The following is a 15,567-nucleotide window of genomic DNA, read 5'->3' as shown; positions in this document are numbered from 1 at the left end:
GGGTGGGGCGGCTCAGCCGGGGTTCCAGGAGCCTGACACGCTCATGTCTCAGGACTTTCGAGTCTCTGAACTGACCCCAGACTCATCACATGAGACTTCAAGCCACGCTCTCACTGCACAGCAACGTGCACAATCTGAGTGTTGACACGCCTGCTCACTGAAAGGCTTGGACTCACGCAGACTCGAGATGGCTACAAGTCAGCTTCCTGCACACCTGGAGGCCCCAGGCCACACCCAGCCGGCAGACATGTGTCACGGAGACAGTGTCACCTGCAAGACCCTAGTGGAGGCAGCAAGGCCAGCTGTCTACACAGCACCACTCTCCAAACCTGCTCTTCAGGCTCCGCAAACACGCCGGCGGCTCAGCCAGGCACACAGACACCCACGCCCAGGCGTGCCGTCTGCGCCTGCCAACCGCTGGCCGGCCTGCCCGGGACGCGGCAGATGTCCTAATGCCGGCGCGGACGCGGCCACATGCCTCCAGGCAGCGCCTCGGACCGCAGGGCCTCCTGGGCAGCTCAGGGCGTGGCCCTCCCGCGTGTAGCCCCGTCTCCGCGACAGCTTCTTCATGGGAGAAAGACAGGGCAGAAACAGTCGCCCCAGGAAAGCATGAAGTGGCTTTCAATCCAGGCGAGGGGATTTACGGCGTGCACACACCCATCTGCCGGGACGGTGGGCGCAGCAGGTGTGGCGGCCAGACTGCACTGGGCGCTCAGGTGGGACGCGGTGTCTTTCTCTTCTCAGCAGGAGCAGCCGCGCCCGAGCACGGACCGTGGTCTCTCTTGCGACGCAGCCTCCGCGGCCAGGAGACGCAGAGCCCAGGGAGGTGTCCCATGCAAGTGAGACCTTCTGGGGCAGACACAGGGCTGAGGACGCCGTGAGGGACAGTCTTCCCCACGAGCGGTCTGGACGGCAAGGCCGCTGAGGCCAGGGGTGGGCCGTGAGGTGCTGGGCCGGCCGAGGCATGGTGGCACCTGCTGCGGTCCCAACGCTGCCTGCCCACGTGCCACGGTCCCAACGCTGCCCGTCCATGGACGCCGCCCACCTGCTGGTGTCCAGGCGTCTGATGTGCAGATTCCCACATCGATTCTCAGGCCTTGCTCTGGTGGCCCTGCCTGGCCATGTCCCGGAGACACCTGCCCCTCAGGGCATCCAGTCCTCCCCACTGACCCCAGGATTACAGGCACGTGAACGTCACCCACTGTCCCCCACTGCCCGTGACAGAGTGGCCCTAGTCGATGTGAAGCTGGCTCCACCGAAGGACGCCCATGGGGGCCTCTGTCCACCCGTGTAGGGCCAGCCACGCACCCCATCACCCCCCGAGTGGCCGCAGCCCTCCAGCCCCTCTGTGGGGCCTTCCTGTCTTGTGGCCGGTCCGGCTTCACCCGATGCCCTGCCGAGATGCCACCTCCACGAGGCCACTTCTCACTGTGCCCCACCTGGGCTGCAGCAACCACACCCAGGCCCCCTGCCCTCTGCGGGGCTGAGTCCAGCGGCCTCACTGCAGGAGCTCAGAGAGACCCAGGCCGGGGCGTGCTGGCCGTGGGCTCCCCTTCTATCCACACTTAAGTTTCCATCCCGTTTTTCACGCGCGGCGTGGGCAGACTCACCCAGGAGTGACAGGACCATTCTGCACGCTGTGACGGCAGAGTTTTTCTAAAGGTCCTCTTGCAGTCTATTGGATTTTGCAGCCCTAAGACTAAGAAAGGCATCGAAGGGCTGCGCCGCTGTGGCGGGTTCCGGAGACGGGTCCCTGTGGGTGACGGAAAAGCGGTGCCTCCACGGGGCCTGCGTGAGGCCACGTGTCCTGGGGCGGGAAGCGGGTGGCCCATGGGCCTGCACCACCAAAGTCAGGCCAGGCCCAGCTCCCAGGGCACCTCCATGCGAGCACGGGGCCTGTCCCCCCGGCGGAGGCCCCGCTCACACCGCCAAGGAGAGCCGGATCTGAGAAGGGCGAGGACGCCAGGGCCTGACGCTGCCAGCCCTCGGCTGCTCCAGTCTGTCCACCTCACAAGCCACGTCCTTCCAAGGCGCCCGGCACCCACTGGGCTTCCGCACACCGCCCTGACCGGTAGACCACCACTCCAGCCACCCTGGTCCCGCAAGGGCTCCGGGGCTCAGGCCCCACCGTGGGGCCGGCTAGGCCCGGGTTCCACCGCAGCGTGGAGCGGACACTCGCCCAGCAGTTCCCGGCGGAACCAGAGGCCAGGAGACGTCTCTCGTCCCTGCGCGATCACAGCGATTGTCAGCGCGGAGGCCAGGGGAGGACGCGCTCTGGGGGCAGGTGGTTCCTGCCCCGCTGGTGTGCCTGCGGTTTGGTGTTTAAGAAAAACCATTTCAGTTCAGCCCGGGGCTCTGGCACAGTGACCCCGAGACGTCACCTACCTGTCCTTCCTGGGCCGCCACGGTCAGATGCGGCGTGATGCCAGTCCAGCCCTGCACGCCCCCCCCACCCCCCGCTGCCCCGTGTCAGGTGGCGGAGCGTGTGAGAAACAGAACAGGCCTGTGCGCGCACGTGTTCTTGTTTTGTTTGGATGAGACAGTGAGTTTTCATTAAAAAATGCTTCTCGTGTTACCATGATGGGCTATCATCATCATCATCTTTATGTACGTTGATGTGTCAACATTCCCTAGCTTAAATCTGAACATGGAACACACCCCAACATGGATGTTTGTGAATCGCTGAGTGACTCTGGGTTCTAGGAGAGTAAAGGGGCCCGAGAGGCTCTGTCTGGAGGGCCATGGGGGGCCGGGTCCCCAGAGCTCAGAGACCCTGGCCCGCCGCCCCTCCCCCCTGCGGTCCCCGCCTGGCCTGCAGAGGGTGCCCGGCCCGCGCCTGGTTTAGCCACCTCACAGTGCAGCCTGCGGGACCCTGCGTGCTGGGAGGGCGAGAGTGTCGTGCACGGCTGCTCGGGGCGTGCACGGCTCAAGGACAGCTGAGCAGGCAAGCGTGCAGGGCTAGCCAAACCTCCAGCAGGGAGTGTTCTCACTGGCACAGACTCTGCAGGCCCTGCGGGTCTTTAGCATCTAAGGGTCACCCCGAGCCCCAGGGACAAAGGCCAGGCCTGGCTGAGTCTGTGGATGCGAGAGTCTCCCCCTTCCTGGGCTGCACCTGTCTCTCCGCCTCCGCCTCCACCTCCCAGCGCCGGCCTGCTCGGCCCACCCTGCCCTGCGAAGCCTCAGCTGCCACATCCGGAGCAGCTGGCTGTTTATACCAGGGGGGCCCAGCCGCGAGGACAGGGCCCGCCCTTGCGTGGCGGGAAGGGGAGCAGGCCGGGGGACAAGGGCCACGTCTCAGAGCTCGTCTGTTGGGTTCAGGCTTCAGAGGGGCCCACAAGGGAGGAAAACTCACGAGGCCCCACCTGCAAATCCTTTCCAGGCTGCGAGTCTCTGCAGGGGCGAAGAGGGTGCATCGAGGCAGGGCGTGCTCAGCGGCCCCGAGGGACGGCACTCCGCAGGAAGCCGCTCCCTGAACCCACCCAATGGGAGCTGAGAGTCAAAGCAGAGCCCAGGGCAGGTGCCAGGGCCGACCCAGGGAAGGCCGGGGCTCGGAAGGCCGGTTCCGTCCCCTTCCCTGTGTCCCTGGGGAGCTGTGGGTATCTGGAGGTGAGACCTCCCTCCACAGGGCCGCCTGCTCACGCTCACGCCAGAGCTGTCACGGTCTCACGGACCAACCCGTGACCCAGGCGCGAGAGCTGCCGCAGCGCAGAGCCAGCCCGCCGCGGGGAGGGACGATCCGTCCCCCCACCTCCCCCCCCCCCCCCCCCGCGCACGGCCCACTCCTGCAGGAGGAAGGGGGTGCAGAGGGCATGGCGGGGCGCGCACCTCCATCGCAGGTGTGGAAATCCATCGCTGGGGAGTGGGGGCGGGGGGGACCCGCCTGCCGCTGGGCGGAACGTGGAGACCCCCCACACCCCGAGGCCTTTCCCCCACAGAGCTCACACCTGGGGGCGTCAGAGCAAGTGGCCTCGGCCCAACAGGGCTGGCCACACGTCCCGGGCATGCCCTCCTGCGGGCGACGGGAGACGGGGTCCCCTGGGCGCTCGTGGCTCACACTGGCTCATGCTCTGCGAGGAGCCCCTGCAGAAGGCGGCCCGAGCCCAGGGTCAGCTGCCTCGTCCCCAGCCCCCAGCCGGCTCTCAGGGCCTCCCACGCCCAGCCCCCGGAGTTCTGCACGTGTGGCATTCTGGGGCAGCGGGTCTCCACTGGCTTTTAGGGACCAGGAACCTGTACAGCCTACACGTCACACGCATGCACTCACACGCACACCCCACGTGGCCCCTGCCACTGGGAAATGAAGGAGGCCCTTCTGACCGCGTTTTCCTCGTCTCGCCCTCCTAGAGTGATTATGTATCTATGGAAAAGCAAAGTACTCAGTCAAAGACCCAAGAGGTCAACACACAGGCCCGGCATCACCGGGACAGGAGCGCAGCCTCAGGACGCACAAAGTGAAGGACACAGAGGCTGGGCGCTCCACACACGCCAGCGCCAACTGCTTGCAGGCCGGTGGCCGTGTGGGGCTCTTCCCTAAGACGGAGACACGTATGTGTTGTCCTACTTTCTGAGAACCAGGAATTCTATAAACCAAAAACAAATAAGAAGTTGCATCAGCCCTCAACAAAAACCCGCCCTGGACAAACAGACGGTGACATGCATGTGGCGGAGGCCTGGCTCACAGGGGGAAGGGCAGCAGCTGCCACCCACAGCCATAGATGTGGTGCAGACGGTCAGTCAGCTGAGGCTTGAGGGCTCAGCGGAGCAACGCAGGCCGAGCCGGCCAGAACCACCAGTCTGTGCTCGAGAGACAGAGAAAGACACAGAGAGACAGAGATACAGAGACACATAGAGGCATAGAGACAAAAACAGAGAGAGAAACAGGCACAGAGACAGAGACATAGAAACAGAGACAGAGACAGAGAGGGGCGGGTGTGGGGCGTGGCTGGCGGCTGGAGGAGGCCGACCCTGGTGAGAGCCGCACTCACAGCTGCACCTCAGCCCGGCCATGGGCCGAGAGTCCAGACTCGGGGCCCAGCCTGGCCTCACACACAAGGCAACCTGTCCGACCTGGCCCGGCTCCCGACATGGGGCCAACCTCCTCCCAGCCTCCCGACCGCCCGGCTTGAGCCGGAAGCGCCCACCTCCCACGTGTGCCTGTCGGTCCTGCGTGACAGATGGATGGCGTGTCACTGGCAAACAGCAGGTGCCAATGCACAGGACACACCCAGTCACCCGCCCTCTGATGCCCACACGGAACGGCCCGCCCTCTGCGCCCGCCACGGTCTCCCGAAGGGATATCTGCTCCCCACGCGCTAACAACGCTATCTTTGCAAATCTAACAGAACATGTTTTGGGGGGGTTGGCAGGAAAACAGCAGATTGTTTCTAGAGAGTGAAGAAAAGCCTCCAACCCTCAATCACACCACACTCCCTTGGGACGTTTATTTGAGAGTCCGTCTCTCTTAAAAATAAAGCAAACATTAGGAAAACACTCAGAATTTGTTAGGAGAAAGTTAACACCAGTATCCACCTAGGAAAGCAAACGACCACCTCAGAGGGTCACAACACACACGGCTGAAGAACCCCACCCCCGTTCTCCCGCGATGAAACGCACGTGGGTGGGACGGGCCCATGGACTCCTGGCAGCGTCACGCGCCGTGGAACCCCTAACAGGCAGCCGACAGCCGTGTCCGAGAGAGCGTCCCCACAGGGCTTTGGTCGGGCTGTTCACAGCCTCATGCTTTGCTGCCGATGTCGGAGACGGAACCAAGTCCTGCTGACGCACTGGGGCCGGGCTCCAAGTGTACAGGCGAATGGTGAGGGTTTCATCGGGGCCCAAACCTCCACAGCCCTCGAATCTCGCCTGCTGTGGGAATTCATTCAACCAGCTGCTCATCACACACTCAGTTCTTCATTTCAAAACTGGACACTTGGGGCCGGGCGCGGTGGCTCACACCAGCAATCCTAGCACTCTGGGGAGCCCGAGGCGGGTGGATTGCTCAAGGTCAGGAGTTCAAGACCAGCCTGAGCAAGAGTGAGACCCCGTCTCTACTATAAATAGAAAGAAATTAATTGAACAACTAAAAATATATAGAAAAAAATTAGCTTGGCATGGTGGCTCATGCCCGTAGTCCCGGCTACTCGGGAGGCTGAGGCAGGAGGATCGCTCGAGCCCTGAAGTTGGAGGTTGCTGTGAGCTAGGCTGACATCACGGCACTCTAGCCCAGGCAACAGAGACTCTGTCTCTAAATAAATAAATAAATAAAACTGGAAACCTGTGGTGTTTGCTGCCACTGATTGCTATGGTTTGAGTCACTAAAACTCACAAAAACACTTATTCTGTGAATTATCCATCAACGCTTGGCAGAAGCACCCACTGGAAAACGTAACGATGACAGATGACTTCAGACACGTTCTCTTCCGTCCTCACCGACGCACCTGCGAGCCCCTGGCTGAGGTCCCTCCTCCAGGGACCTTCGTCCAACAGCCCTGGCCGGTTACTCGGGGCTGGTGTCACCTCAGAGCCACCCGCCTCCCGACAAGACAGCCGAGCTCCCATCAAGCCCCGCAGGCCACCGCAGACTCGGCTGGCTGTGGACACGGCCCTGGCAGTCCAGTCCTGAGCTCTCCTCTCCCACTGCCAACGCGGCCGGCTGTGGGGACAGCACCGGCCGGTGTCCCCGAGAGGGAGGAGCCGCAGCCCCTTCCCCAGCCAGACCCCGGTGCCACCCCCATTTGCCAGCACGAAGAATCTACGACCGAACCCGAACAAAGGAGCCCGTGGAAATCCGCCTGCAGCCTTCTGGGATGAGTGCGGCGGCTGTCACCTGCCTTCTGAGAGCAGACGCGGCCCGTGCCCCTCCGGAGGGACACCCGGGCAGGGCCCCAAACCGCCAGGGCCCGCCGGGGCGATGTCCGCACACCCACCCATCCTGAAGGAGCAGGACTCGGCCCATGCCGTCCCCAAGCCTGCTCCGGGACCCCCAGCATCCGCGGGGATTTCCGACACGACCCCCAGCACCGGCCATGACACGCCGAAGGCACCAGGACATCGCCCGGCCTCTCTCCGTCCCTGCGCACGGTCACCTTGCGATTCTCCGCCGCAAACGCTGAGTCCCCGGGAAGGGAGGACCCGTCCGCGCCAGACGCACCTGTGCTCGCCTTCAGGAGAAGCCACAGCGCCGTGACGTCCCGGGACAGCAGGGAGACCAGGCTTAAGGTCATGCTGCCGCAACCGCCGGCCGGGTCAGGAGCCCACCGCCCGCCTCCCGGAACGCCCTCCCGGGGCACACAAAGGAAGCCGGCTCCGCACCATCTTGGCGGAGAGCAGCAACGCCACACCTCCCTGTGCTCGCTGCGCAGCCCGGGTCTGCAGGGCTGCCGCGGCGGCTCCTCCTGGGGCCTGGATTCAACGTCCCCGTCCCCGATTAAAGAGCTGAGATCGGCTCACTCATCCTGTCACAGGCAGCTTAACTCCTGAGAGCCCGCTGGCAGCTAAGCCCCTGCTGGCCACAGCCCGGTTCCTCGTGTCGGCTGTCGAGACCCTCCCTGCAGGGGCCCCACACTAAGCCTGGTCTGTCCACTGACCCGGGGACCTGAGCCTGCAGGGGCCGTGCTCAGCCGGGTCCGTCCACTGACTGGGGGACCTGAGCCTGCAGGGGCCGTGCTCAGCCGGTCCGTCCACTGACCGGGGGACCTGAGCCTGCAGGGGCCGTGCTCAGCCGGGTCCGTCCACTGACCGGGGGACCTGAGCCTGCAGGGGCCGTGCTCAGCCGGGTCTGTCCACTGACCGGGGGACCTGAGCCTGCAGGGGCCGTGCTCAGCTGGTCCGTCCACTGACTGGGGGACCTGAGCCCGCAGGGGCCGTGCTCGGCCAGGTCCGTCCACTGACCGGGGGACCTGAGCCCGCAGGGGCCGTGCTCGGCCGGGTCCATCCACTGACCGGGGGACCTGAGCTGCAGGGGCCGTACTCGGCCGGGTCCGTCCACTGACCAGGGGACCTGAGCTGCAGGGGCCGTGCTCGGCCGGGTCCGTCCACTGACCAGGGGACCTGAGCTGCAGGGGCCGTGCTCGGCCGGGTCCGTCCACTGACCGGGGGACCTTAGTCTGCAGGGGCCGTGCTCGGCCGGGTCCATCCACTGACTGGGGGACCTGAGCCTGCAGGGGCCGTGCTCGGCCGGGTCCGTCCACTGACCGAGGGACCTGAGCCTGCAGGGACCGTGCTCGGCCAGGTCCGTCCACTGACCAGGGGACCTGAGCCTGCAGGGACCGTGCTCGGCCGGGTCCGTCCACTGACCGGGGGACCTGAGCTGCAGGGGCCGTGCTCGGCTGAGGTCCCGGCACCAGGTGGGCCTAGCCCCAGCTCCAGAGACCAGGACAGTTGTTCTAAAAACACAGCTGTGAGATTTTCATCATAGGCCACGTGCTACAGAGGGTGGGGACAAAAACAGTTTGAGGACAAACCCTAGCTGCCCATGGCTCGGCCTGACTATCACCTTCACCTCTCAGCCCAAACCTGCCCACCTGCCTGCCGCTGCCATGGCCCGCACGTGCTGTTCGATAGGCTAGTCTGTGGCGTGGGTCAGCCTCCCCCAGGACGGACCCTGCTGTGACTGTGGGTTGGGGACGTCTGGCGCCGCCCTCTTCCACAGCCCCCACGGACCACAGCGTGGTGCCTGGGCCACGGGGCCCGCTGGCTCTGCTCACCGGGAGGCCCTGTGCACACACCTCGTCCCCATCAAACGGGGGAATCGGGAGACATGTGAGGTCCGAGGGGCAGAGACCTGAAAGGGCTGCAGAAGACGGTGCCCCGAAGCGGGCTTGGGCCTGCGGCGTGGCCTCCCGTGGCCAGCAAGTGGACAGGAACAGCTCCCTACTGGGAATTCACTGTCCCAGAGAGGTGTCTCGTTCCACGGGGAGAGCCTGCTTCTTCCCTGCCCGGGCTGGCCTATTTATGTGAGGAAGTGCAGCTTTATTGGCCAAAACGGGCAACACTGGCACACGGCATAAGCCATGTCATATTTCAAACAAGGAGAAGGTTGAGAGACAGATGCAAGGTGACCCAGCCCAGAACTGCTGGGAGGGAGCACGGCCCCAGGCCAGGCTGCACCCACTCCCTCCCCGCTGTGAGCCTTCCCCACAGTGGGTCATCCCGCCACGGCTAACATCCTCTGTTCCAGCTTTGACTCCTACTGCCTGCTGCGACAGAGCAGCCCTTCCCTACACGGACAGGCAGGTGAGGCCTCTGGACACATCTGCCCGAGGCACTGACGAGACACACGGAGAAGTGAACCTGGGACGTCCCACGTCCCCGCAGCCCCTCTGGTCCAGGCTGTAGAGCGGGGACCAGCTTTCCCCTGGGTGGGGCAGGAGCTCGCGCTGCCTCAGGCTGGGTTTTGTCCTGTTTCCAAATCACGAAAGCCGTTCTGGGCACCTGGGCCTGCAGCCCCGAGACAGCGGCCCAGGAAGTCTCACCCACAGCAGGGACAGAACCCACCCCGTCACCAGCATCAGTGTGGGGGGGACATCCACACTGCCTGGGCCAGGCCGGGTCCACGCCACACGCACGAGGCCAGGCCAGGTCCACGCCACACGCACGAGACCAGGCCGGGTCCACGCTGGACACAGGAGGCCAAACCCACGCCAGAGCCATGGCCATACCCCCGGACACGCATTTCTTGCGATTCTGGCAGGCTTCCCTTCAGTTCAATTTCAAACTGATTCTAGGAGCCAAATCAGCTCAAACCCAGCCTCCTGGGCAGGCCCCCAGAAGCCTACAGAAACGTCGCAATCAGCTCATCCCTCCCACGGCCCTGTGCTCAGGCCAGGGCCCCAGCACCCAGCTCACAGCTCTGAGCCAGCCCTTAGTCTGTGCTTTGTTGTATTTTGTGCGCCGTTGTCTAGTTTGTTACGCGTTTGAAGTCTCGCCTTCCCGTCAACGCCAGTGGAGTCTTCCTGCGTCAGGACGGCCGACAGCAGGGCTCGGCACGGCGCGGGAAGGAGCCATTTACTTACGTCCCTGTGTTCAGCTCTTCCTTCTTATCTGCATGTGGCTTTCTCGGGTACACGCACAGGGGACATACATGTATGCGGGAGTCATATTAACGCAGAGAAAAGCTGTGCGGGTGCACGCTGCAGTGTGGGTGGTGAGAGGCAGGGACGTGGCCCTGCGCAGGACGTGCAGCAGAAGCTGCGGCCACAGGGAGCCACGGCTGCGAGCCGGGCCCACCTGGATGAGCCAGACAAGACGGCTCTCCCTCCTGGATCGGGGATGTAATCCCACGTGTCACCCCCACCTTGGGGACAACTGGGCAGGGCCGGGACCCAGAGTGCAGCAGGAACCCGGCCGCCCCCCCCCCCCCAGCAGGCTACAGGAGCCTGGCTCTAGCTGTTCCCGCACACGCGTGGCGGGTGGGGCTGCCGGCACAGGGGCGGCTTCCTGCCCCTCCTCCCATACAGACAGCTCCACTTAAAACCTGACCCACCGGGCGGAGCCGCCAGGCTGTGGGACAAGTACTCACGGCGGGACCCAGATAGCCGGAACCTTCACTCAAATAAAACCCACAGCAGGCACTGGACTCGGGGCGGGTCAAACCTGCCCCCAGATGCTTCCTGCCGAGGCTGAAGGGGACTGGGGGATATGGGTCCATGGTGCCCCATCCACCAGCCACAGGGGCTGCCCTCCCCCACTCCCACCACACACCTGGAAGCCCAGAGCTGCTGCAGGTCTAGGGGGTCGCAGAGAAGGGCTGTGTGCCCCGGGCAGGCCCCAGGGTGGTCTGTCTCAGGCCCCTCCCAGACGCTCAATGAGAATTCAGGCTCCTGGGTCTGATTTGACGCTGAGCTAGGAAGTTGAGAGCTCACCCGGCAGGAGCTCACCTGGCGACAACAGCTCACCTGGCGGGAGCACCACCTTCGAGGGCGGCATTGGGCTGGGGCTCCCTGCAGCTGCCTGGCCCTGCCTGAGATGGTAGGGGTGGGGCCAGGGTGTGCCTGAGGGTGTGAGGAGTTTCCAGTTTCGTGGGGGTGAGGATTCCAGGCAGGGGCCCGGCCGGAGACAGAGCTCACCCACCTGAGCCGTGGGTGCTGCCCGATGTACTCGGGGAGACGGGTGGGGGCGGCCCGTCAGGCCTGCGTCTGTGGGGGCCGTCTGGGACGCAGAAGGCTGGGGGGGGGGAGCTGAGCACCCGAGAAAGCTGCTGCCCCAGACAAGTTCCAAGTGGAGGAAACATTCACGACCCGCAGTCGGAGAGTCGCGCGCAGTCGTGCCCGGTCTGGCCCCTGCTCTGCTGCACCCATGCTGCTGGGCCACCGCACTGGGGAAAGTCTCACTCTGATTTTTAAAGCTCTCTAAAGCTGCGGCGTTTTGTGTTTAGTGCCCTTTCCCTGTGCTCTGCAGAATGCATGAGACGAGGTGGCTCAGACTGGCCTTGGGGACAGATCAGGAGCGGTGGCTTCAGGACAGGAGGAAGGAGGGAGTGCAACTCGCGGCCATGACGGGCCCAGGAGGGCCCAGGAGGGAGCGCAGAGGGTGGCAGAGGGTGAGGTCAGCAGGGTCCCCACGGCAGCTCGGGCCTGAGCTCCAGCTGGTCTGGAGACGGCACCGAGCAGAGGTGCGGCCCTGGAGCTTACGTCAGGGTACCTGGGTCCCCCGGGGCTTATGGGGTGCAAGCCGGGGGCGGAGGTGGGGCTGGGGGGGCAAGGGGTCCTGAGGCCTCTGCTCTCCTGCGTGGACCGATGTCAGCGTGGGCGTGAGTCCGCCGAAAAGCCAGCTCAGCCCTCTCTCTGGGTGCCTGATGCCGTCGCTCGGGGTGCTGCAGCGAAAAGCCCCTGGCCAGCTGCGGCCCCTCAATCCCGGATTTCAGACCCGTGTGCCCAATACACGTTTACTGTTTGTAAGTTACCAGCCCGTGGTGTCCTGTTACAGCCTCACACAGAGCCCCGCCTTGGGGCAGGTGGTGGGGACAGCAGGGCAGCAGGGCCGCACGCCGCCCACCAATCCCTGCCTGGCGGGTATGCCTGGGTAGCCATCCCCTCAAACACGTGCACCTGCCCAGGAGGAAATTCTGCAGCGGGCACTGCCCTGCGGGCCTGTCTGCCTCTGCAGAAACAAAACACACAGCCAGGCGGCCAGAGGGCAGCACGTGGGCGTGGACGCCAGAGCCGGCCAGACCCCACCGTGAGCCGCTGCAGGGAGGCCCCGGCTGGGGGTCAGCAGCAGCCATCCTCGGCCGTGACTGCAGCTGCTGCAGCGTGTGCAAAACTGGGTTGTGAAAAAGCGAGTCCACAAATCTAAAAATGCAAATTTCAGTTGCCTCCTGAGCTGTCATGTTCAGGGTGACTTTTTCACCTGATCCAGTTAGAAATGCCTGATGGATCTGTGGCATGTTCAGCAATTTCTAGAACTTTCCAACATTCCCAGGAAATCCGACTTTAAAAATCTGCTTTTGTTCTCTTGTGGGATGAGGATGGTACCTGGAGAAGGTGCATGTCCCTAAAGGAAGACACCCTTCCCCAAAACAGGGAATTAGGGCCCCGAGCGCACAATGAACCTCGGCCTAAAGCAGGTGGCCAGACATGGCAGGGAGGCGTGTTGTAGGCTGCGCCATGGTCACGCTCAGGTTCCGAGCTTCCCGGAGGGAAATCACCTCCCACAAGACCTGAAGAGCAGCCGGCCCCCCAGCACAGGCCGGGAGTGGGTCTCTAGGCGCCTTAGCTGTTCAGGCTCCCTCCCTGGTCCCTCTCCCAGACACCGACAAACATCACATACAACACGGGATCCCAGGGCTTTCTCTCCAGCACCTGGCGCGGGGCCTGGCGGGCAGGAGACTACGTGCGTGCTCAGGCCATGGGGGGATGGAAGGAAAGTCCCTTATGGGCCTTGGAAATCTTTTGTTAATTCATTCATTTTCCAGCTCAAAGAAAGCACATTTTATTTTCCTAGAAATTTGTTCCTGAATGTACAAATTATGGAAGTATCATGAACCCCTCTTGTGGGCAGTCACAGAAATTAGAGGTTTACTTGAGGCCAGGAGCAATGGCTCACGCCTGTACTCCTAGCACTCTGGGAGGTCGAGGTGGCTGGATCGTTTGAGCTCAGGAGTTCGAGACCAGCCTAAGCAAGAGCGAGACCCCATCTCTACTAAAAAATAGAAAGAAATTAATTGGCCAACTAAAAATATATACAAAAAACCAACAGGGCATGGTGACACATGCCTGTAGTCCCAGCTCCTTGGGAGGCTGAGGCAGGAGGATTGCTTGAGGCCAGGAGTTTGAGTTTGCTGTGAACTAGGCTGACGCCACGGCAACTCTAACCCAGAGTGAGACTCTGCATCAAAAAGGAAACAAATAAACAAAGGTTTACGTGGAAGAGCAGCGCTACCGCACACACGGTTTGAATGAGACTGCAAACGGGTGTCTGCTGGCCGTGGGTCCTATCTGTGCCGTCAAAAGGCCATCGTTCCCACACCCCCTCCCCCCCCACCCCCCACCCCCCGGCGCAGCGTCTGGGAGGAACTCTGTGCGGGTTTCACTCAGCACCTGCCTTCCTTTCTGTCCTCCAAAATGGGCTTCTCCTGTCCCCAAACCTACCCGATTATCTCAGGACACATATCCCACCACGGGGCTTACACGAGCGTGGCCACCGCACATTGTAAGTCCCAGCGGTCTTCAGACCCAGGAGGGGACCAGGAAGGGTCTGTGGCTCCACTGCCTGCAGGACGGGTGAGGCCCCCCAAGGCCGGACGGTGACGGACGGAGTGAGAAGAGAATGTCACAGGCCTGCGCAGAGTCTGAGCGGTGAGGAGGGGACGTAGATGTAGCTGCACCTCCTACTTGACGCGTGTCTCTGTGGGGCCGCCACGGGCCGGTCACCCCACCTGTGCATGCAAAGCCACCCACACGGGAAGGTTCACCTGTGGCCGTCTGAGGCTCTGAGAAGGACGCCTGGCCAGGCGCATGGCCCCACCTCTGCCCCATTCTGTTCCGTGTCTTCCAGACACGTGATTTTACAGGCCGAGGCTGCACCCCGAAGGTGCTTGACACCCTCTGCGTTCGTCGTGCAGCCTTAGAGGAAAACAGACGCAGCAGGCAGAGTGTGAAATGCGCCATGCACCCTGCTCTCGGAGGCGTGAGCTGCCAGGCCGTTTGCGTTCCCTCCCAATCAGCGCAAACCGGGTGGTGCCAGTGAGCAGCACCTGGCGTCCGGAAACGGCCGTGTGCACAGCCCCAGAAGGAAGCTCCCGCCCTGTGTCCCGTCCCTGCACTCTCCCTCTAGACACAAACCCGGTCCACTGTCTCGTCTCTGAAGTGCAAAAACACACAGCAAGGTTCCAGCTAGGGTGAAACGGGCGCGTGTTGCCTGGGTGCGCCCAGCCCTCGCTGGCGGGACGGCACCGGCTCAGGTCTCCCTCCAGGTCAGTCACAACCAGGACAGTGACACCACCGGCCCTGCCCACAGCGATGGCATCACTGGGAACGTCCTGGGCTTCCTCAGGCTTCACGCTTTTGAGACGTGCTTGCACACGCTGTCCCGCCTGCCCCGCCAAGCCCAGCACGGCCAGGAGGCTGGACAGACAGCGCAAGCAGGCCGGGGTGCGGGGCCCGACACCCACCCTCTCATCCCTGGCAAAGGCTGGCGAGTCAGTGTAAAAACTGACATTTCCTCCTCTCTCGCCATGACAGTATGAACACCAGACGCGGCGCAGGCCGTACTCCACAGACGGGCTGGGGCCACCGTCCCCTCTCCCGGCCCTCCCTGCCCTTAAACTTTCTGAGACCTGGATCCGACCCCCAGGCGGCAGAAGTGGTGCCACCTCCTCTGACTCCAGTTAGCTGTTTCCAGCCAAGAGTCTGTTGCTGAGCATAGGCAGGAGCCGTCCCGCCAGCCTCCCCGTCAGACTCTCCACCACCTGGGCCGCGGTTCTGAGGGCGCCTTCGGGAGTCCGGACATCAAGTGCAGGACGCGAGAGGAAGGAGAGAGACTCAGAGCAGGCGCTGGGCCGGCTCGGGTGGCAGGGACGGGAGCCCTGGCAGCGACCGCGTGGGCGCAGAGGCAGCGTGTGGGGAAAGCCCTGGGAGGAACTGGTGCCATCCAGCCAGGACTAGGAGCTGGCACAGGGGCCCTGTGGTCCCAGCTGCCTGCACCCCTCCAGTGGCAGCCCCTCTGCCGTCCTTCCCTGCAGCAGGAGGGGGTGCAGGGTGAGCAGCGGCCACAGACCCCTTAGCCAGAACAACCGTGGGGAGGGGCCACTGCGTCTGGGCGAATGTAGCTGGTGCCACCTGCCTACCCAGGGCAGGGCTGGCCCTGGGGACTGCTGCGCCCCGTGACCTTGAGCGCCCTGGAGCCACGGGGGCCACCAACTCTGACCATACCCAGAAAGTGTCCTTAAATGCCACACGACAGCCAGGGGAGGGAGAGGAGGGGGAGCCGCTGGCGCCCTGGAGGGACTGTCCTTGTAGAAGCCTAAGGAGACGCAGGCCGAGAGCCGTTCCCACCTCTCCCCGGGTGTCCCGCACGGCCAGTGGAGACGCACGTAACCGACCCGTCCGGCGTCCGTGCCGTGTCTAAGGC

The 15,567-nt window shown here is 63.6% G+C and overlaps 1 protein-coding gene across 12 annotated transcripts in view; it reads right to left on the bottom strand.

The window, feature by feature from the left end:
- MCF2L (MCF.2 cell line derived transforming sequence like) overlaps positions 1-15,567 on the bottom strand; it is a 108,555-nt gene that overhangs the window by 47,928 nt on the left and 45,060 nt on the right. For 2 of the 12 annotated variants that reach the window (XM_020290515.2, XM_020290523.2), the window contains exon 1: positions 7,148-7,822. The exons of the other annotated variants lie outside the window; for them this stretch is intronic. In XM_020290515.2, the coding sequence (XP_020146104.2) occupies positions 7,148-7,220 (73 nt within the window). In that variant the 5' untranslated portion in view covers positions 7,221-7,822. Of the gene's footprint in view, positions 1-7,147; positions 7,823-15,567 lie in introns of those variants that run through there. 12 annotated transcript variants of the gene reach the window in all.

Source organism: Microcebus murinus, chromosome 13, assembly GCF_040939455.1.
Source record: "Microcebus murinus isolate Inina chromosome 13, M.murinus_Inina_mat1.0, whole genome shotgun sequence".
Taxonomy (NCBI): domain Eukaryota; kingdom Metazoa; phylum Chordata; class Mammalia; order Primates; family Cheirogaleidae; genus Microcebus; species Microcebus murinus.
The sequence above is the reverse complement of the archived record's forward strand: the minus strand, read 5'-3'. Positions and strand labels throughout refer to the sequence as shown.